Source organism: Quercus robur, chromosome 9 (genome assembly GCF_932294415.1).
Source record: "Quercus robur chromosome 9, dhQueRobu3.1, whole genome shotgun sequence".
Classification (NCBI taxonomy): Eukaryota; Viridiplantae; Streptophyta; class Magnoliopsida; order Fagales; family Fagaceae; genus Quercus; species Quercus robur.
In genome coordinates this window covers 53,945,776-53,969,156 of record NC_065542.1, presented here as the reverse complement: position 1 = coordinate 53,969,156, position 23,381 = coordinate 53,945,776, and the positions used below count along the sequence as shown (strand labels likewise).

General features: G+C 31.1%; 2 protein-coding genes across 6 annotated transcripts in view; both read right to left on the bottom strand.

Annotated features, from left to right (window-relative positions):
• Positions 1-23,381, bottom strand: part of LOC126699130 (ankyrin repeat-containing protein BDA1-like) — a 95,961-nt gene that overhangs the window by 44,216 nt on the left and 28,364 nt on the right. For 2 of the 5 annotated variants that reach the window (XM_050396762.1, XM_050396765.1), the window contains exon 2: positions 15,389-15,601. The exons of 2 other annotated variants lie outside the window; for them this stretch is intronic. In XM_050396762.1, coding sequence (XP_050252719.1) covers positions 15,389-15,601 — 213 coding nt within the window. Of the gene's footprint in view, positions 1-14,699; positions 14,835-15,388; positions 15,602-23,381 lie in introns of those variants that run through there. One more of the 5 variants, XR_007646689.1, reaches the window with a different exon arrangement.
• LOC126699129 (ankyrin repeat-containing protein BDA1-like) overlaps positions 23,271-23,381 on the bottom strand; it is a 44,861-nt gene continuing 44,750 nt past the window's right edge. The window contains exon 3 of the transcript XR_007646688.1: positions 23,271-23,365. The gene's annotated coding sequence lies outside the window, so the exon portion shown is untranslated. The remainder of the gene's footprint in view (positions 23,366-23,381) is intronic.

Sequence of the window (23,381 nt, the reverse complement as noted above, 5' to 3'; positions counted from 1 at the left end):
TTCTTGTTTTGTGATTGAATCATCTACCCCAACCTATCATTCCTTTCAGCCATGAATACTACTGGCAGTTAACTTTTTCTATTTTACATATGTTGGTTTTAGTTATTAACTATTTCCTCAATGCAGTGAAAATTATAGCCTTGGCATCGGCAAACCCGATTGGTGTACTTTTCGTCATTGGTCATAATGCGAGTTTTTTTATTTGTGTATAACTTATTTGTCAAAACTTCCATTTCAAGTCTCACAATTCATCAATTCATACAAGGTCCTCTCATTTTTGTCCCCAAAAACTTCTCCTTCAACCTGATCAATAAACAAGACAATTTCAGTAATGCCTCTGACGATACATTCAGATATTCTCCAAATCTTGACATAAATTGTCTATATGGTTTAAGGCATTGATTATTAGGCACTCTTTATTGTACATCATATATACACACCACTTATTTCACGTTTTAAATATGAACATCAATAAATATATATATGGACATCATGTGTGAAATTGTGGATATGTATATATGGAGTGTACATTAACAAGTGTGAGATAACAATTACTGTTTTTTTTAACTAAGTTATACAATTAAAACATCCTTAATTAGGTTTTTTGTAAATATTGTACAACATGTCTTAGATTTAGCCGATAATTTGAAGTATGTTAAGTGGTATGAAACTTGTTTCTATAAGTATAGTTTTTAACCCTATAGATCTTGAACTAAAATTATAAAATTACAGCTAAAGGAATTGAGGAAGGATGAATCTAAAGTGACCTTGAAATCGAATGGAACAGAAGAACAAGTGGATCGATACCAAGAAGTGTTGGGGCAGAAAAGCAATTTCACTGTGCATGCCTCAGTTGCCATATTATCATTCCTTGTTTTTCGCTTAGTGCCTCCTGTGGTCTATGGCTTCTCATTTTATGAGAGTGACAATAGGGAACTTAAGCTCGCAGCAGTTGCAGCAGCTTCTCTTTTATGCATCACACTGCTTGTGTCACACTCCGAACCCAAAAGGGTCCAAAGCATGAGAAAAACATCTCAAAGGTACCGGTAGTAGATTTTGTTCCTTTTGGCAATTCAATCCAAATAAAATCATATCAAGTACTAATATCAAGAATTATCATAATAATTTCATTAAATATACTCACAAAGTAAGTCAGAGCTCTATACAATAAATACAATGACCATTGGTCACAAAAAATGTCAATAAGTTAGGTAGTGAGGTGAGCCGTTGTAAGAGCATTCTCATCCGCTCTTCTATAAAAATGTCATTTTGACACATCAAAAATCCACTTTATTATTTTACCACATCATTTTACAATATCTCATTCATCACATCACATGTTTTATTCTTCAATTTTATACATTAAAATAATATTTACAACACATTAAAATAATATATTAACTCCTCCTCCTCCTCCTCCTCCTCATCAACAACAACAACAACAACAACAACAATGGCACAACCACCACTGCCGCAACAATGGCCACCAACAACCACAACCGCAACAACACTAACAACCACCACCAGCACAAACCCACATCCACCAACACCACCTTATAAAAAAATTTAAAAAAAAATCCACAACAACCCAAAAAATAACCACCACAACCACCAAATTGCTACCACAACCACAGTACCATTGCCACAACTAACCCACAATCCATCACATTCACAAACTTCAAAATCCATCCCAAATCAAACAAACCCAAAAGAAAAACCCACCACTACAGGCCAATTGACAAAGATCTAATGGTGGGAGGTTCTGATGATGTGGTGGATGGCACAACAAGCTCAGCGGCGTGGCATGGCATGGTGATCAGGCCATGGGTTGCTGTGGATGTGGTGGGTTGAGTTCGTGTGGCTGTGTTGGTGGTCGGGTTTGTGGGTCGGGATGGGTTGGTTAGGCTATGTTGTGGTGGTTGGGATGGGTTGGTGTGGTTGTGTTAGTGGTCGGGTTCGTGGGTTGGGATGGGTTGGTATGGCTGTGTCATGGCAGTTAGGATAGGTTGTTGTGGCTATGTTGGTGGTCAAGTTCATGGGTTGGGATGGGTTGGTGTGGCTGTGTTGGTGGTTGGTGGTGTGCCCTAGAGAAAGGAAGAAAGGAGAAGCTGAGAGTGAGAATGAGTGAGGAAGAGAGACTCAGGCAAATGGGAGAGAGAAAAGACAGGTGAGAGAGGAGAGAGAAAAGAGAATAAAATAATAATAAAACTTTTACAATTGTTGTCCGTATGCTTCTATATTTGAGATGGCACTATTCATTCATGCCAAATATTTTGGCATTTAGAACATCTCATGAGAGTGATTTTTTGGTGTTAGGTGTGTCTTTGGCATTTAACACACCTGATGGTAATGCTCTAAGCACACACAAAAATTAATTCACGAAACCCATGCTAGCCCATAATAATGGTACGCGTACGATATGGCGCCCACATTCGTAGTGATAGAAAGGTTAAAACATGATTGCCACGTTAATCACCTCCCTCAACAGCTCAAGGTTCACCAGTGTCTCTTATAAAGTTGGGAAGTTATGGCTCACTGCAGTCCCCCTGCACCCAAACAAGGCCTTAAACCTAGTGAATAGGGTATTACTATGGTTACACCTAGGTAAAATTGCCACATTGGTCCCCCCCTCTACTTTTTTTTTTTTCATTAAAAAAAAAAAAAAAAAAAAAAAGGTTAAACCATGATTTGTTTTTTGAGACAACAAGTGTGACAACTAGCTTTAATAGAAAGGGTGTAAGCTTGATTTGTATTGTATTGCTTGATATCATTTACGTGTAAATGTAACGACAGACAGCTTGTAAAAATGGTTATACTTGAATGCTTGTAATCTGATCTTGCTAGTGAAGGTTCCAGGAATTTTTTCTAAGGGGTCAATAGTGTTATAATTTTTGTGTGCTAAAAGTGGTGTAATTTTTTGCTAATGAAGAAGAAAAGTGCAGGGAAAAACAATTTCATTCCGTAACCAATGGAAAAGTAAGCTAGAGTTCAGAGAGAAGGTTTATTTATTTATTTATTTTTAAAAACGAAACAGCAATTTTCAAAGTAAAGCTACTAACACAACACTTTCATAACAAAATCTAGGTGGCAAGTTATTAAAGATATGTAAAAAAGTGATGTTATTTGTGAGTCGAAATAAAAACCAATTAAAACTTGCCACTTAACCTTTATTGTAAAATTATTGTAAAAATAATATTGTGAAAGTAGCACTAAGATGATCATATTCAAGATTATTTCAACTGGGATTAAACAAAATTTAGAGTTAGGGTGTTCAAAATTTTATTTTAGAGGTCAAAACAAAAAAAAAAATTATATGTATAATTCTTTTTTTGGCCAGGTCAGGGGGTTCATTTGAACCCCCTAGGCTGGCTATAGAGCCATCTCTGGATATAACTAATTATTTGCAGCATGCACTGAGTCATTATGCTCTAAGAGCACCTAATAATTTTTGCTAAAACAGCCGGCAATAAGTAGGAATTAGATGGCTAGAAAACTGTAATAAATAGTGGCAATTTGGGCTGGTAACACTTGAAGAAGGCAATACCGCCAACACGAACTTGTTGCACTCAAAAGCAAATCCTGCATTCAGCAAATTTATCAAATTACTCCTATCTTAATAGGATATAAATCCAGAATTTGTAACCTGCAAATCCCAGAATTATTTTCCGTTGTTAAATTTGCAATATCTTCAAACGAAGGAATTATTAAATTCCATTCCCCAAATTTCGATTCCAAATTCTCTAGCCAAACACATGATTATTATTCGCACTTTCCTTCTTAGATTTGAGTCTAGTTTCTTTTGTAGGTTTAAAAGTGCATCAATAACTGCCAATATTGAGTTTCGAGCTTGAATCTCTAAATAAATCCCAGTGTAACATGACTAATTTTCCAATAACTTACACATGACCATACACAAAAAAGAGAAATGCTAAATTAATACAAATTTTACCTCAAAGAGCTTAAATATATACAAATGATTGAATTATTTTTTCATGATTGATGACATGTCAATTTATAAAACATATATCGTAAAATTTGTAATAAATATCCAAAATATCACTCCAAAAAAAATTCCTCAATTTTGTAAAAAAAAAAAAAAAAAAAAAAAACCCTCATTTTACTCAACTAACCCCAAAAACCTCCAACATCAGCTAATGTAAAATTATGAAAAAATTCGATATTTGCTACAATAATCTTTTAAATATACACAGTTATTGTAATTTTGTATTTCATTATTTAATATATTTTTTCTTCCACCTCTTGGTCTAATCAAACAGTGGCGGGATTAGGATTTTAGTGTAAGGGGGACAAGATTAAAAATAAAGCTAATCTGAAAAATATTAGTAAATATTAATAAAAAATAATAATAATTGTAAACTAATGTAACTGCCAAACAAAATTTATTTTATTTTATTTTTTGTAAAATATGGGACCCATTAATTAAAATGGCATGAGACATAAAAAATTGAAATAATTCTAGAGTCACAAACAAAAATTTTACAAAATATTTTCATTTGTAGGAGCTTTTTGCTCCCTTTTGTACCATGCTAGCTTCATTCCTTTTTTATATTTCCAGTAATTATACGCTTAATTTTAGTTGTTTTTATTTAGAATTGAAGAGTGTTGCTTTGTAATTATTTATGTTAGGAGGGGCATATCTTCTCAAGACATAGGTTAAGCATACAAGGAAACTTTTCTGGAGCAGTCAAGGGAGGTAGTTGCCCCCTCTCACCCTCTGGCTCAGCCATTGTTATCAGATTCTCTTTCTTTATATGAAGATAAAATTAAAAAATAATTATTTAAATAAAATAGAATGTATAATAAATAATTTAATATAAGAGTTTTAAATTGATTGTGTAAATTAGAAAAAATAAATTATTATGTTAAAATAAATAGCAGTAACCTTCCAAACGGCAAATGACCCATTCTTTGTAAATATGCCAACCTTGTTTTGTCATGATGGTACGGAGGAATTGAATATCAGCAATAATTAACCGATGTGCCAGCAAGGCAGCACATAATGTATAAAAGAAGTAATGGAATTTTCATAATTGAGAAAAAGAAATGAGATTTTTTTTTTTATATAAAATAGAAATTCTACTCTAAAATAATCTAAGTATATATGTAACTTTTAATTGAGATAAATTTCTTCCTCTTTTTTTTGAATGTGGTAATCCCATTCAAATAAAATAAAATAAAATAAAAAAATCTATCAGTATAGTTAACTGAACTTTTACTCATTTTTAAAGTCAAATTGTTCGAGTTCAATTGGAAAATAAAATGCCATGACAAATCCATTTTTTGTTAATAAAAACATTTTTTTTATATGTTTTAATTCTCACAAATCTATTATTTTACATTTTTTCACATCACCTTTTATGTGTTAAAATATGAATATTACTGTAGTTATAATTTATAAATATGCATGTGTTCCTTAAGAAAAAAAAAAGTGTAAAATATTAAATATAAATAAGTGTAAAAAAAAAAAAGGGTCCTGTCAACGGGTGTTGTGCAGCACCCGTTAAGTCTGCATGATTTTACTAAATTAGCCTAGGAAATCAAGAAAAACAACAACACATTAATGATGCATGTCAGGCGGCATAAAAAACAATAAATATTGCATGCTTTTACTTAAATACCCTTTCAACCATTTTTACCATCTCCTTTTTAGCTCTCCCCCATCCTTTGGTTTCTTCATTCATCCTTATCTTTTGATTTTTCCCCCCCTTTCCTACACGGCTGTGTCAGGCGTAACATGAAGGTAACGTCAACCATTTGTTATTATTATTATTATTATTATTATTATTATTATGTTTTAGCCTCCAAAAAAATAACTTTTTAAAAAAGAAATAAGACTCCTAAATTCAAATATTCATGAGATGGAACATTTAGAGAAAAAATTCATCTAAAAAAAAATAAGAATACATAGATAAAATTAGTGGCATAGTAAAAAAAAATTCAAAATAAACTTATATATTTAATCTCTTATAAACATACATGGCTTTGGTTGGATTGAGTCGACTGGTTATACTTATATATGTTCAATCTCTTGCAAGCACTCTCTTTTCAATATATATTATTAAAATTCACATAATATGCCTAAATATATTCCAAATTTCTAGATTCATCAAAACCAATTCTCAAAAATAAATCAAACTTAAAATTAAAATAAGGGTAACAAAATAAACTTAAAAATATGGTGGGTTGCTTTGAGTCAGACAAATTGAAAAGATTATCAATTCAAACTTGACACAACTTAAGACTTAGATTACATCCTTCCTATATATTTCTTTTAATTTGTCTTTAAATTGTAACTAGGAAAAAGAATCTTGCATTTTCTCTAATTTATGTTCATTTGTTTAACAAATAAACCAAAATTAAGCCAAATTTATGCTTGAATATTAAACGAGTTAAGCTCAAACATAATAATAAAGCTATGAATAAGCTCGTGAACATGATAAAAGTTTTATAGTTTATTATAATTAATAATTCCATTCGTAGTAAAATTCATTGATTATAAGGGTTCTCTCCATTATCGGCTTCGGATTAGAAACTGAAGATCAGATAAAATGTGAATACAACGGGTTGCTTTCAAATAATTCGCAAGTGGGATTATCATATTCCATTCTCCTACACCTACAATTCAATTAGATCCAAAATATAAAAAATATTCTTTCTTTTTGTGTTTGTAGAAGATGTTTTTGGTTAGTTGTCCAGTAAGAAGTAAGACTAGCCGATAGTTTTCGACGAAAGAAAGAGAACAAAGAAGAAAATAATCAATATTCGCGATGCACGCATTGTTGTATTAGAACCAAAAGGCCGTTCTTGATCGAATTATAATTATAAAAGGGCGGGTGAAAGGCTAAAGTGTAAAATACACCCCAAAAATTTGGGGTCTTGTAATTTTTCTCCCTAAAGTAGGGCTACTTTAGTAAGACGACTAAGATCGTGCATTTTCAGGATTGTAAGTAGAATCTTTAAAATCTAACGGATCCTACATTCATGAAAGATCCTAAAAATACAAATTTGCTTTAGGTTGGTTTAAAAAAACAAAAACCCAATCAACCTAATGGATAGAAATAATCCAATGGGCCTTAAACAATGTTGACGTGTTGAAAATAACTCTATGTAAACTAAAAATATCAAAAACAAATTTCACTTTAAATTACAAACTTATTCCATATAGTCTTATTTATGTGGGATCAAAAAATGATTATCTTCCTAAGTATTTATTTATTATATGTTTATGTTGTTAGAAATGAGATAATTGTATTCTTTTGAGCTTAGCTATTGTGTGTCACTTTAAAATAAGCATTTAAATTTATTGATTTGTTTCGTTAGGATATATGCATCAATTGATGGAATAGGAATTAAATCTTTTTTATGCAATTTTTTTTTTTATAAATGAATTTATAATTTATATGATTATTTAACAAGCAAAGTCATTACTTGTGTGTTTTTTGTTTTTTTGTTTTTCTAAAAAATGTATGATCTTACTAGCCACAATTCCACCAACCTCCCATAATCCTATTTAGGATTCTGATTTTGACAACAATTCCTAGCATGTCCATGACATTTGGGGTTTAAATCCTTTCTCAACCCAATTAATTACATTTTTGCCCCTCTTTTTGTAACGTTGAACATGGACATCTTAGGTAACCGTTGGCATTTGACTTTGTTTCAACCAACTTAATAATATTTTCTTATTTTTTAAGTTCACGTTGTTCATAACTTTTTTATTTTCCTTTTCTTCTTCTTTTTTTCACCCCACCTTTTGTCTTTTTCATCTTTTATTTTTCTGTTTCTTCTATTCAGTGTTCGTTCACTTCATTGTTTTGGGTTTTTTTTTTTTTTTTTTTTTGGGTGCTTATCTCACAACTAAAAACCTATAAATAATAATTTAAATTTAATATTGGGAATATTATCAAAATTATTCATAATCTAAAATTAAGAAACTAATACAAATCATAAATTAAGATATAAATGTAGAAAAAGAACAAAGAATGTACTTGTTTGTTTCCTCTATCACTTTGAGAGATGAAAGTGTGAGTATGTAACGAAATCCAAAACCAATTATTGTAGAAGAGAGCAAATGAGCTGAATTCATGAATTTAAGTATGCGTGAGAGAAGTTTTTATTAATTTTTTTGAAGTTAAGAAAAAATAGCTTAAACAAAATGAAAAAAAATAATAATGAAGAAAGAATGCTTATCGGCATTGTCAATTGTCATAGGATTTAGGCATTCACATATGGGAGTAAACTTCACTCTCGATATATATATAGGTAGAGTTCTACTTGATATAGAATTTAAATCCTATTGGAATTAGGATTTCTAATCAATGTGTTTTGTTGCTATCCCATAAAAAAGTGGAATAAAAAAAGTTCAAACAAATAGAAATAAGGAAACGTTGATGTACGTACATTATTTACAATTTTTTTTTACTTTATCCAAAAAATAGTTTGGTTACAAATTTTTTTTTTTTTTTTACTTTATCCAAAAAATAGTTTGGTAAACCAGTATGAATAGATAAACTTGGGTTGTTGCTTTTTTTCTTTTTTTTCTTTTTCTAATGAACTGTAACTTGTGTAGTAATATAATTTAAGTAAAAATAAATAGTAAAGAATTTGGATTGTAATATAAAGATTTTTAGTAACTTAGAAACTATAGATAAATTACTAATAAAAGGATTAGATGGAGAATTTGAATTGTAATCAAATTAAAATTTTATCAACTTAGAAATTATAGAAGAAGAAGATAAGGACTATATATATATATATTAAAATCTAACAAAATTTCTGCAAGTTATAGTAAAGCCACTTGGCACAACCACAACTTCTAAGCTTAACTTTTATTATATATCATAATTTTTAGGGTCTTGTTAACGCGTGCTACACACAGCACCCGTTAACATGGTATAAAATTTCAATAAAATACTAATGTTTTATGGGTAGTAGGAAAAAGCTAACTATGTGTTAGACCTGTGTCAACTTTGTTGGAGAAATCAAGTTATTTTGTAATCAAACCAAAATACCCTTTAATTTTTTCCAATACCTTCATCTAAAACCAATTAGCTTTATGCCTTTATATCTAAAGTCACTAACTTTTATTTTTTTGTCCTTCTAGAGGAGTAGATGTTCCCGTTTCTTTTTTCCTTTTTTTTAAAGGGTAATACTAGGCTCCCATTATTTTTAAAACAAAAATATAATGAAAACAGTTTTTTCATAACAAATCTTATAATATATTTAAAGTGGTCAATTAGATATTCTAAATTCAATTATTCACGAAATTGAAAAGAAAAAAAAAGTAATATATATATATATATATAAATTATACTATATAATAAAAGTTAGGTTTAGAAGTCGTGGTTGTGCCAAGTAGCTTCACTAAATTGCAGAAATTTTGTTAGATTTTTAAAAAAAAAAAATATATATATATATATATATATATTTTGTCATTATCTTCTTCTTCTATAATTTCTAAGATGATAAAATTTTAATTTGATTACAATTCAAATTCTTCATCTAATCCTTTTATTATTAATTTATCTATAATTTCAAAGTTACTAAAAATCTTTATATTACAATCCAAAATCTTTACTATTTATTTTTACTTAAATTATATTACTACACAAGTATACAGTTCATTAGAGAAAAAAAAAAAAAAAAAAAAAAAAAAAACCCAACAACCCAAGTTTATCTATTCATACTGGTTTACCAAACTATTTTTTGGATAAAGTAAAAAAAATAAAATAAATAAAATAAAATAAAAAAATTTGTAACCAAACTATCTTTTGGATAAAGTAAAAATAAATTGTAAATAACGTACGTACATCAACGTTTCCTTTTTTCTATTCGTTTGAACTTTTTTTATTCCACTTTTTTATGGGATAGCAACAAAACACATTGATTAGAAATCTTAATTCCAATAGGATTTAAATTCTATATCAAGTAGAACTCTACCTATATATATCTGGAGTGAAGTTTACTCCCATATGTGAATGCCTAAATCCTATGGCAATTGCCAATGCCGATAAGCATTATTTCTTCATTATTATTGTGGGGGGCCAATTATCTAGAAAGTACTATTAAAACTGTATGAATTGGGCCTACGGCCCAATCCGAGGATGGTCAAATAAGGTTATAATGGGAATGGTATAAGAAGAAGAAATAAAGATTGTATGTGATAGTCCAAAATACGTCTGAGAAGAAAAGTCATCTCAGAAACGGAGATCCGAGGTCAGTAAGAATGTCTTATCATCCTGGACATTCTTCAAGGTTGCATCACAACTAAGAGTCGGACATTGGATAAGGGATGAGCAAAGGGAGGCAACAAATATCTTCAATAACTGCTACCTTCACATTAAATGCCTCCCAACTAACTCTCTGGCCGCATTAATGGGGAGGTGATACCTGAACAGTGGTCAAATAGCCTTACAGCTACTAGTTGATGGTTCTGGGAGATGTTGGATGGGACAAGAAGGAGCTCCTAGAATCTAACCTACACGTATATGGTAGAGATGATACCAAGATTGTAGTATATAGCATGGAAAGGTGGCCTAAAGGAAGGGGATTGGAAAAACCAAAAAATCTTTGTAATAATACTTTGAACTTTTGTAACTTTGTTCATGAACAAGACATTATAACATAGCTCCTCAGGCCGTGCCGAGGACAGATTTTGTTATCTTATTTGTGTTTAATGCTATTAAATCAGTAACTATTATTGTCTTCCTTTTGGAATAGAATTAGTTCTTTCACCCACGCTCTACAAATTCATTGTTTGGGCTTGTTAGGCTAAAACCCAATCCTATACTAGGTCCAATCCAATTTCAGCCCTTACAATTATTTTTTTCATTTTGTTTAAACTATTTTTTTTAACTTCAAAAAAATTAATAAAAACTTCTCTCACGCGTACTTAAATTCATGAATTCAGCTCATTGTTCTCTTCTACAATAATTAGTTCTGGATTTCGTTACATACTCACACTTTCATCTCTCAAAGTGATAGAGGAAACAAACAAGTACATTCTTTGCTCTTTTTCTACATTTATATCTTAATTTATGATTTGTATTAGTTTCTTAATTTTAGATTATTATGAATAATTTTGATTATATTCCTAATATTAAATTTAAATTATTATTTATAGGTTTTTAGTTCTGAAATGAGCACACACACACACACACACAAAAATCCAAAACAATGAAGTGAACGAACATTGAATAGAAGAAACAGAAAAATAAAAGATGAAAAAGACAAAAGGTGGGGCAAAAAAAAAAAGAATAAAAGGAAAATAAAAAATTTATGAACAACATGAACCAAAAAATAAGAAAATATTACTAAGTTGGTTGAAACAGAGTCAAATGCCAATGGTTACCTAAGATGTCCATGTTCAACGTTACAAAAAGAGGGGCAAAAATGTAATTGATTGGGTTGAGAAAGGATTAAAATCCAAATGTCAGGGACATTCTAGGAAATGTTGTCAAAATCGGAATCCTAAATAGGATTATGGGAGGTTGGTGGAATTGTGGCTAGTAAGATCATACCTTTTTTAGAAAAAAAAAAAAAAAACAAAAAAAACAAAAAAAAAACAAAAAAAACAAAAACAAAAACAAAAAACACACTAGTAATGACTTTGCTTGTTAAATAATCATATAAATTGTGAATTCATTTATAAAAAATAAAAAAAAAAATTCATAAAAAAATCTAATTCCTATTCCATAAATTGATGCATCTATCCTAACAAAACAAATCAGTAAATTTAAATGCTTATTTTATAGTGACACACAATATCTAAGCTCAAAAGAATACAATTATCTCATTTCTAACAACATAAACATATAATAAATAAATACTTAGGAAGATAATCATTTTTTTTGATCCCACATAACTAAAACTATATGGAATAAGTTTGTAATTTAAAGTGAAATTTGTTTTTGATATTTTTAGTTTACATAGAGGTATTTTCAACACTTCAACATTGTTTAAGGCCCATTGGATTATTTCTATCCATTAGGTTGATTGGGTTTTTGTTTTTTTAAACCAACCTAAAGCAAATTTGGGTTTTTAGTAGGATCTTTCATGAATGTAGGATCCTACTTACAATCCTGAAAATGCACTATCTTAGTCGTCTTACTAAAGTAGCCCTACTTTAAGGAGAAAAATAACAAGACCCCAAATTTTAGGGGTGTATTTTACACTTTAGCCTTTCTCATATATAGTAAAACCATTGACTACCTATTTTTACCCCTTCACAAATCAATGAATTTTACTTCGAATGGAATTATTAATTATAATAAACTATAAAACTTTTATCATGTTCACGAGCTTATTCATAGATACATTATTAAGTTTGAGCTTAGCTTGTTTAATATTCAAACTTAAATTTGGCTTAATTTTGGTTTATTTGTTAAACAAATGAACATAAATAAGAGAAAATGCAAGATTCTTTTTCCTAGTTACAATTTAAAGACAAAGTAAAAGAAATATATAGGAAGGATGTAATCTAAGTCTTAAGTTGTGTCAAGTTTGAATTGATAATCTTTTCAATTTGTCTAACTCAAAGCAACCCACCATATTTTTAAGTTTATTTTGTTACCTTTATTTTAATTTCAAGTTTGATTTACTTTTGAGAATTGGTTTTGATGAATCTAGAAATCTGGAATATATTTAGGCATATTATGTGAATTTTAATAATATATATTGAAAAGTGAGTGCTTGCAAGAGATTGAACATATATTAGTATAACCAATCGACCCAATCCAACCAGAGCCATGTATGTTTATAAGAGATTAAATATATAAGTTTATTTTGATTTTTTTTTTTTTTACTATGCCACTAATTTTATCTATTTATTCTTTTTTTTTTAGATAAATTTTTTCTTTAAATGTTCCATCTCATGAATATTTGAATTTAGGAGTCTTATTTCTTTTTTAAAAATTTATTTGTTTGGAGGCTAAAGCATAATAATAATAATAATAATAATAACAAATGGTTGACGTTACCTTCATGTTACGCTTGACACAGCAGTGTAGGAAAGGGGGGAAAATCAAAAGATAAGGATGAATGAACAAACCAAAGGATGGGGAAAAGATAAAGAGGAGATGGTAAAAATGGTTGAAAGGGTATTTAAGTAAAAGCATGCAATATTTGTTGTTTTTTTATGTAGCCTGACACGCATCATTAATGTGCTGTTGTTTTTTTGATTTCCCAGGCTAATTTAGAAAAATCATGCAAACTCAATGGGTGCTGTCCAGCACCCGTTAACAAAAGCCATAAACATATACCAAATTTAAGAGCGATAGCAGATAATAACTAAAATATGATATTCATAAATTAAATGCAATCCATAAGTTTGAAGCTAAAACATTGAAATTAGAATACAGGGAAGGGGGTAGAGAGTAGAGAGAGGCAGAGAGTAGAGAGGCAATAATGGTTTTAGGGTTTTTTTTTTTTTTTTTTTTTGGTTTAAAGATGTTTTTGCACTCTTTTTTTTTTTACTAATTTTTACTTGAATTTCGGACTGATTAAAAGCCAATATTGGCCGATACGGGCTGAATTGGTCTGTTTCGGCCAGCTGATACGATCTAATTCGACTTGAATTAGCGCTATCCGAAAAAGAAAAAAAAATCTAACGCGATAGTGGCATCTCCCACTGCACCCCACGTCAGGCCGCATCGAACGCTGGTGCGACACCCCTATAGCCGCGTCGGTTCTTTCTAGGTGATGGCACAAGTGATGATCACCCCATCATTACTTTGTGTCACCAACATAAACACCATTTTCAACATGGCCTCCACCGCCACCATTAATAGTATCTCCATTACTACAATCACCATTGCATTCTCCACCAGCACCCCATCATAATTATAGCCACTACTACCACACTACTTTTAACTCTGACACGCTACCGTCACCACCACCACCACCATCACTTTTGACACTTTTATGTCTACATAAAATATTAATTGTTTTTCATGTAAGTCTATCTTAAAAAATAAAAAAAAAGGGTCATATTTAGAGTCATAATCGAACATTGAAAAAATAATATAAAAACAAGCAAACAAACAAATCATTTTATTAGAAGACCTTATGAAAGCATTATTTACCATAACAAGTCAAAATTTGACATATGGGTTATGAACATAATAAACATGCAATCCAATAGTTAGATTTTTAAAATTCACTTTTAATTTGAAAAATTCATCTCCAAACCTTTTCCTTTCATTATTTATTTATATATTTATTATTATATAAAATTTTAAAGTATGGAGGACCCAAGCTTCTCCATTGCCAACTCATAAACTATATTACTACTAAGTTTATTTAATAATTAATACTAAAATATAATGTATTTGCTTTCAAAAAAAAAAAATTCAGCCACAAACTCACCAATAGCTTATTCTTTAAAGACCCTCCCTAAAGAGTTACCATAGTTTTGTAGTAGAGTTGTGATGTGCTTTTGTGTTAGAACCTCCTTCCCTCTCTCTTATGTGTGTGTGTTTGTTTCTCAAAAAATAATAATAATAATAATAATAATAAAAAGTTTCTTCTTTAAAGGGCCAAAGGGGATATAAGAACAATCAACGACAAATACTAGAAATTATTTAATCACGTGCAAAAAGACTACTTTGCTCATGCTAATTAAAGCCATAAATGTAAAAACATTTAGATTACAAATTTGATAACAAATTCATAACTTATATAAATAATCCGATGGCAATTAGACAACTTTATTGAAATATAAATAACATTCGAGGATTACATTGGGTCGTACCCGTACCTCAATTATGCCCTTAGAAACAAAAGCTTTATTTTACACCTATAAAGTAAAAATAAACCTTGACGCACACATTTTCAATTGCATTCAGATCCAAGCTTGGCTTTATTTTAATTTTCCCATCAATTCTTCTTCCATGAACGAATCAGCACAGAGACATGCAGCGTCGACCGTATTGCAGATATGGATAGTGCGTAAATAACAGAAAACAGAATCACAAGGATTAAAGAATAGGTATATTTAAAATAAATCGGGAATATGACTGACAGCGAAGTAATATAGCAGAGAGAGGGAGCCAAGGGCTGCGCGGAGTATAACATACCCGGATGGAATGATGAGAAGAACTATTGTGTATGAGAGCATAAATGTCAAAGTATTTGTTATCAGGAATACCCAAAAACATAAATAGCTACCGCCAATGGCTGTCCCTGCAATGTTATGTCGTCTGTGATCTGGTATTGTAGCATTGGGCAGATTGCTTCCTGGATTGTAGTCATCTTGCCAAAGTCCCCCTGGAGGGCTCAGTAGTCCTTCATAAGTCACTGTCATAAGCAACGTAGCAACCACCAAAACCACATTGCGCCTGTCGTCCGATATTTTCGCCCATCTATCAACCTGGAGTAATCGTCTTTCCTCGAGAGATAAGACTATGGAACGTAGGTAACGTGCACATTTATTAACTTCAGCACGCTGTAACATTTCACTGATCTCCCTGCTGCTGCTCAGCAGCTCTACTTCTTGTCGTTTTAGCAAGATGTCCCCTGCTGTATGATCCTTCACATTCTTGGCATTTATATCAACACCAGAATCTAGTAACATCCTCACAGCCTGCATAATGTAGTCTGATACACCGTCACTAATCTCATCAATGTGAATTATTCAAGTCTTGATATATAGTTGATATCATCCCTTTTGTTAATCCAAATGCATTAACTTTTTTACCATTAGTCTATTCTCTGTAGCAGTAGATTATAAATAATAATAAAAAGTCTGTAGGCAGTACGCTATAAACAGAGCAAGAGTGAGAGAGAGCGAGAGAGGGAGAGTGCAAGAGGTATGTACCGCCGTACTGGCGATGGTGGTCGCCGGCTTGGACTGGAGCCGGAGCCCAGAAAAACACAGACTCACGGTTATTTGATTGGCGACGGAAAGGAGCAGGTCCGCTACAAACACAGTAACTAGACGGAATGGGCCATTATATGGATAGTACTTATTTGCACTAATTTAATTTTATTCTTTTGGTACCAACTTAGTTCTTTGGGTTTTCTTTTCTGGACTGCTTAAAAATTTCAAGAGCTAAAGTAATCTTATGAATTTTTTTTAGAAGACAATTAATCTCTTGATCTAAATTTTACCTTTCGAGAGGTAAAATTCGAAAATTTCAAGGGGGCAGTATGCAAATTTTCTTCTAAAGCTACAAGTGTTTTTACCTACTCTAAGGAAAATTTTAAAAAGCTAGGGGGCCATGGCTCCCCCTGGCTACGCCAGTAGAAGAAGAGATATTTTTAAATTAAAAAAAAAAATTATCTTATAGTATTTTAAGGATTAACTATATTATCTTATATTTTTCTATTCTTGTATAATATATTTGAAATTATTTAAATTTTAAAATTATTTTAAAGAAGGTTACTGAAATTTCCTAATTATACAAAATTAACTTTTATTTTCCTTTCAACTTTAAAGTCCAAAGTCAGCTACTCGTACCAAAAATGCAACAAATGTAAAATTATTTGTTAAGACATATAGTGACATGGTCAGATTATTTTCTTTTGGGCAAATTACAGGTTATCCATATGCAGTTTGACCCGAATTTAAGTTGTTTATTTGTGATTTAAAAATTGGCACATTGCCTCCACTTTATTACTTTTTCCGTTTAAACATAAAAATAAAAAATGACAAAATCAAAGAAAAGAAGATCAAAAAGTAGCATTTGTAAAAATTTAGAAACTTGGGCTCATGAACTTCAATAGAACAATATAAAGTATAAACTCCAAAAGTTATGAGTTGTATCCAATTAAGAGGTAAAACAAAAAAAGAGACCAATAACAATCTGTATACACAACAACTTTGTAGCTAGATCAAGCAAAATTAAAAACAAGACAAGAAATCAAGCTCCACAACCGTACCCCACCGTGAGAAGATAAGAAATCGCAGCTGCAAAATACAAAAACAATCCAAGTTTTGAAAAGCCCCCAGTATTCAAAGGAAAACCACAAGCCCATCTCTACCGTTACTCTATCACAAACTTCTTCAAAATTCAGACAAACCATTCCAAACTCTTTGCAAGAAAATTAAAACCCCACAAAAAAATAATAAATAAATAACAGAGAAATTGGAGAGAAGCAAATGGAAAAAGAAGAACCACTGTTTCTATTTCCATCACCACATCTCTTATCATCCTCATCTTATGTTTTAAGGAAAAAATAAATGTTCCCATAAAAAAAAATAAATAAATAAGGAAAAAATAAATGAGGTTGGATACGGAACTTTAACAAAACTTAACTTAGGTGGATAAAGTGTCAATTTTTAAACAATAAGTAGGCAACTTAAATTCGGGTCAAATCACAGATGGGTAATCTGTAATTTGCCCTATTTCAGGAAAACCAAATAACTCAAAAAGTTTGTTTCATTTTGTTTTATTTTTAAATTCTCATTTAGAGTCCGTTTAGATACAGCTTATTTTGCTGAAAACTGAAAATTGAAAACATTATAGCAAAATAATTTTTAAATGTGTAAATAGTACCGTAGGACTCATTTTTAATATTTTTTTCTGAATAAAGTGATTGTGGGTCCCGTGAACAGTACTTTGTCTCTAAAAGCTGAAACACGTGCATCAAAAAAAAAAAAAAATGCAAGACGCAGGATAATTCCTATCCAAACGCTCACTTAATCTCTTGATAAACCTTTATGTAGTTCATTTTCTTTCTATCTTTAATTTTCCTCGTCTTTTAATTTTTGTTGGATTTCCCGTGAAGTTAGCTAACATTGATCTTTGAAGTTGAATGGGAACAAGAAAAGTCACATTAATTTTGTATCCATATTATATGATTTTTTTTTAACTTTATTTGCTAAAAATGCTAATATGAGAGCAAGGTCTAAAAAAACATAAATCTTTGAAAGAATTGTAACATGGAGAGGTTGATAGTTTTGAGATCTAACCAGAGTTCAACCGCAATAATGTCATAACTAATTTGATATTAACTAAATACAAAAAATAAAATAAATTTGTAAAAAATAGTAATCTTGATTAAAAAATTTATCTACTAATAAAAAATGAATAATTTTCAAACATATATACTTGAGAAAAGAAAATAACAATATAGTTGATCCTTCAAGTACATGGCATAATTACATGGAAAACAAATATTTCACAAATTCTAACAAAATTTTATTTTATTTTGAGTGAAGACTAATTAGTGATTAAAATCAAATCATACAATGAAAAATTATATATGTTATGATAAAAAATAAAATGAAACTTTATTTATTTTATTAATATTTTATAATTGGTATTTTTTTTTTTTCCAATGGAGAAAATCAAGATTCTAATCCATCATTCCTCATTGTAATAATTATTGTGTTAAAAAAACAAATGAACTTATATTTTATTAATTGAAACTCCTAATACTTTTAAGAATAAATATTTTTTATTTCAAAACAAGCATCAAAATCTAACCCACGACTTTTTTGCCAAAATAATCTAGTGGTTTGGTTCTTAAAAAATAGAAACCTGTTGCCAAAATACTCAAATTAATCTATACCCTCAACTTTTTCTTTGGCAAAATTTTTTCATAACATTCAGGTGGCAAGTTTTAAATGATAAACATCAAAATGGTGTATGTATGTATCCATATATATATATATATATATGAGAAACAAATTTCAATTTGTCAATTTTGAAATATGTCGTAAAAAATATTGTATAATTAGCACTGCTCTAAAATCTTTGACATGTATTTATGGTTTTGATCATTGGATACCGGATAGCAATGGCTAGGACACTTGCTTCATATCATTCACAACACAAATTTCAGGTTAGTAAATAATTGAGAAAAGGAGAGAGCTTGCCTTGGGCTGATTTGTAGATACAGCAACGTGCAACACAGTGTTGCCTTCCTCATCCTTCCAGTTCAGTATTTTCCTCTTCCATAACCTGGTTTTTTTAGAATTGTTTTGTCGGAGCCATTCCACCAAGTGTTTAAAAGCCTCTAGCATTTTGCATTTTACCGCAACATGTAAAGCAGTCTCATTTCTAATCGTCACATCTTCAATAGAATCAGGACAGATTTTTAGAAATTCGACCAATAGATCAAGGTGATCCTCTGTTGCTGCTGCATCATGCAAAGGAGTCATACCCTCCCTTCCTTTGACACGAACAAGGTCCCCATCAACCTTTAGAAGCCAACGCACCACCTGGGTTTTCCCATTCAGTAAAGCAACGTGAATGGGGCTAAGCCCATCTTGATTCAGCTTCCTGACAAATGAGGGCTTTAATCTTAGCATCTCCATGGCGAATGGGATATGCATCTCCGTAGCAGATGCAACTTTGTGCAAAGGAGTTTCAACAAATGGTAGCTCATCGATGTGCTCCAAAAGTTTTACATCCTCCTTAATCAAGTCGTAAAAATCATTAATATCCCCCTCTAGAGCAGCCTGGTTCAACCTCTCAATTCTCGCAGCCTGGTTCAACTTCTCAACTCTCTCATCCTCCATTTTATAGAGAAGGCTGATATATTAAGGCCTAGGGTTTCCTTGGTATGAAAGAAGATAATGAAAATTTAATGGTTATATATAACGGCTAGTAGGAGTGAACAAAATGATGGGAGTGCTAATTACGTTCTTTGCTAGAGCTAGGGGTCTCTTTTTATAGAAGCTGCAAGACTGGAGATGAGGAGCAAATTATGTTCTTTGCAAGAGCTAGGGTTCTCTTTTTTTAGAAGCTGCAAGACTGGAGATTGAGGCAAAGGATTGGACATTTGAAGTCAAGGTATGCCAAGCATTAAAAAATGACTTGGCATCTTCCTTGAAAGTTATGCTTGATAATGGCTTTTAATAAAATACAATTCATGGTAGTGAAAATATTAGCAATTTCTTTATTTTCTTATATTTTCATTTTTCAAGGAGAAGAAATTTGTTGTGGACAAACAGTGGCAAAGCCAAGATTTTAGTTTAAAGGGGGCAAGGTTATGATTGAAAACAAAATTAATCTAAAAAATATTAGTCTATATTATTAAAATAAATAAACAACTATATAATATATAAATAAATATAATCAATTCATATTAAATAAAAATCAATTGAAGAGATTAATCAATATATTTATCTACAATTCAAGAAATTAATCAATATACTCAAAATAAACTGTGAGATTAACTCAATATAAAAGTGTCAAAACTATAACAATAAAAAAAAAAGCAAGAAAGACAATTTACCCCTCCCTTTAAAACAATCTATAGATGATAAAGTAATTGACCTTTTTAACATGTAGGCCAATTTAAAAGCCAAGTTACTAAACAAAAAAGGTTGATTGACTATTTTGTGAGTTTACCTGATCAAGTCCAATGATTAAAATAAATAGTTAAAACGTTTAACAGTAATAAACGTCAGGTACAACAAAACAGAAGTTCATCTACAAATATAACTGGATAGTAATTAATATAACCAACAAATATTTGGAAAATAAAAAAATAACTAAAGGTATTTTTTGGGCGGACCAAGGGGCCGACTACCCCCCTCGACCCCCCCTAGCTCCGCCCTTGTGGACAAAGGTCACTTAGTCTCTCCATTGAGAAGTTTTGGAGAATTTGATTTAAAAAAATAAAATAAAATAAGCAGAAAAGAGAAGTTTTGGAGAATTAGATTCTATGAGGCTCTTGAAAAATGAGAATGGAAGAGCTAAAGCTAAGCAAATGGCCTAACATAACCGGCATGAGGGAGAGAATATCAAGTACAATAAAAAGCTATGGTAAAACTAAGTCAATGTTTCTACCAAAAAAGAAAAAACTAAGTAAATATCATAGATTAAAAAATGACTAGATGGTATGCGTCAAGATTGAGAGCAAAAATTTGTCCATTGAAAATTCTTTTATATTACATAAAACTAGGAATTCCTGGCCATCATGCTTCGAATTTCGCAAACCTATAGGTATCATTTTATTAGAAGACCTTATGAAAGCATTATTTACCATAACAAGTCAAAATTTGACATGTGGGTTATGAACATAATAAACATGCAATCCAACAATTTGATTTTTAAAATTCACTTTTAATTTGAAAAATTCATCTCCAAACCTTTTCCTTACATTATTTATTTATATATTTATTATTATATAAAATTTTAAAGTATGGAGGACCCAAGCTTCTCCATAGCCAACTCATAAACTATATTACTACTAAGTTTATTTAATAATTAATACTAAAATATAATGTATTTGCTTTCAAAAAAAAAAAAATTCAGCCACAAACTCACCAATAGCTTATTCTTTAAAGACCCTCCCTAAAGAGTTACCATAGTTTTTTAGTAGAGTTGTAGTGTACTTTTATGTTAGAACTCCCTTCTCTCTCCCTTATGTGTGTGTTTATTTCTCAAAAAATAATAATAATAATAATAATAAAAAAATTATTCTTTAAAAGTATGTCGGAATGGAATGGGTAGGACGGAATACTCATTCCTCTCTATTCCCTTAAAACCTCAAATTTTCATTCCCTCCGAAATTGGGAGGAATGGGAGGGAATGAAATTAGATTTAATGATTTTTTTACTAAAACTCTCAAAATACCCCTGTATATTCAATTCTTTATTTTAAAATAGGGGTGTTGAGGTCCGAAAAGATCATAGTAAAATAAGCCCAAAAAGAATAAGTTAAGCCCAACCCGGAAGGAAAATTCAAACTAAGCCCAAAGTAATTATACAGGAGACCCATGAGGGAATAAAAGAAAGGCCCAGAGGATCCCGAAGCCCAGAAAAGAGAAGCATCCAAAGAAAAAAAGAGAGAGAAGACCACGGCAAAATATAAGAAGCAAGGATCCTCAGGAACCATCAATAGGCGCGGATCCCTTCAGGCACAAAGAAAGAAAGGAAGACTGGGACAGCTCGATAGAAAAAAGACAGAAAAAATGAAAACAAGAAAACAAAAGTAAAAAAGAGCGCGAGCGACCTCTCATGGCACAGACAGAAGAGGCCTCGGGGAACCAAGACAGGGAAGAAGAATGATAACAAACGATCTTTAAAAAGGCAGAACAGGATTCCGCCCAAATAGGAAAGATAGGAGGCGCCAGAAGTGAGGATGCCGAGAAGGGCATACCTCAGCACTCCCAAAGAAAATGGCCAACCAGAAGCTTTCAAAAGAATCAGAACTGAGAGAAGGAAAGAATGAGAAGAAACGGAAAAGGAACTTACCGAGACAACAGGGACAAGACATACTCTGTTCGCAAAAGAACAAAACAGGGGAACCAATGGTTCCCCGGGAGGCCCAGAAAACTCTATTATAAAAGGAGGGGATGGGTTGCGAAGAGGAGGCAGCGAAAAAAGTGAGAAAGAAAGAAGAAATTCTCCAGAAAAAGAACTATCAGAAAAAAATCAAGAGTGAAGAGAAAATATTAAGGGAAAACAAAATATTGCTTCCCGGTATCCTGTAAAAGCCACTATTGCACATACTCGGATTAAACGAGAATCAAACTTTGCAAGTTTTGAAGGCTGAAATAGTCATTCAAGACTGCAATTTTTGAGCTTGATTGAACCTTGTAGCACGTCCTAGTGAGCTTTCTGTAATCAAACAGACAATATATTAATGAAACTTTGCTTCATATTTCCCAGGATCCCCACAGCACTAATTTTTATCGCTTAGTTAATCCTGTTTCTTTCCTCCTAAATTTACCTTGTTAATTTTTGGCATTCTACGATATCCTTGTTTGTTATCTTGTTTGTATTTTCAGGAGTATTCTCTGTATTTCACTTGATTCTTAAACAGCTCATTAGCTGCGGTGAGTCAAGGCCCGGTCCACCAAATCCTCCTTTTCATTTAGGCCTAGGATCCTTGGGCCTGAGTGTCACGAAAAAGGGACTCTCACAAGGGGTCTAATAGTAATATTGTCATAAAATGATTCCATTTAATTCCCTCCATATTGCTCCTAAATAAGATTACTTACATTCCATTCATTTTCATTTCTTTCCATTCGTTTATTTTAAAACATCTAATCAAGGTTACTTAATTTCATTCTATTTCATTCTTTTCTATTCTTTTCCCTTACTTATATACATTTCATTCTCATTCTTTTATGATCATTTTATTCCATTCTCTTTCTTTCCCATATGAACTCTCAAGTGGAGCCTAAAGGGCCAAAGGGGATTTGGAATATAAGAACAATCAATGACAATTACCAGAAATTATTTAATCACGTGCAAAAAGACTACTTTGCTCATGCTAATTAAAGCCATAAATGTAACAACATTTAGATTACAAATTTGATAACAAATTCTTAACTTATATAAATAATCCGATGGCAATTAGACAACTTTATTGAAATATAAATAACATTCGATGATTTCATTGGGTCGTACCAGTACCTCAATTATGGCCTTAGAGGATTACACCTATAAAGTAAAAAAA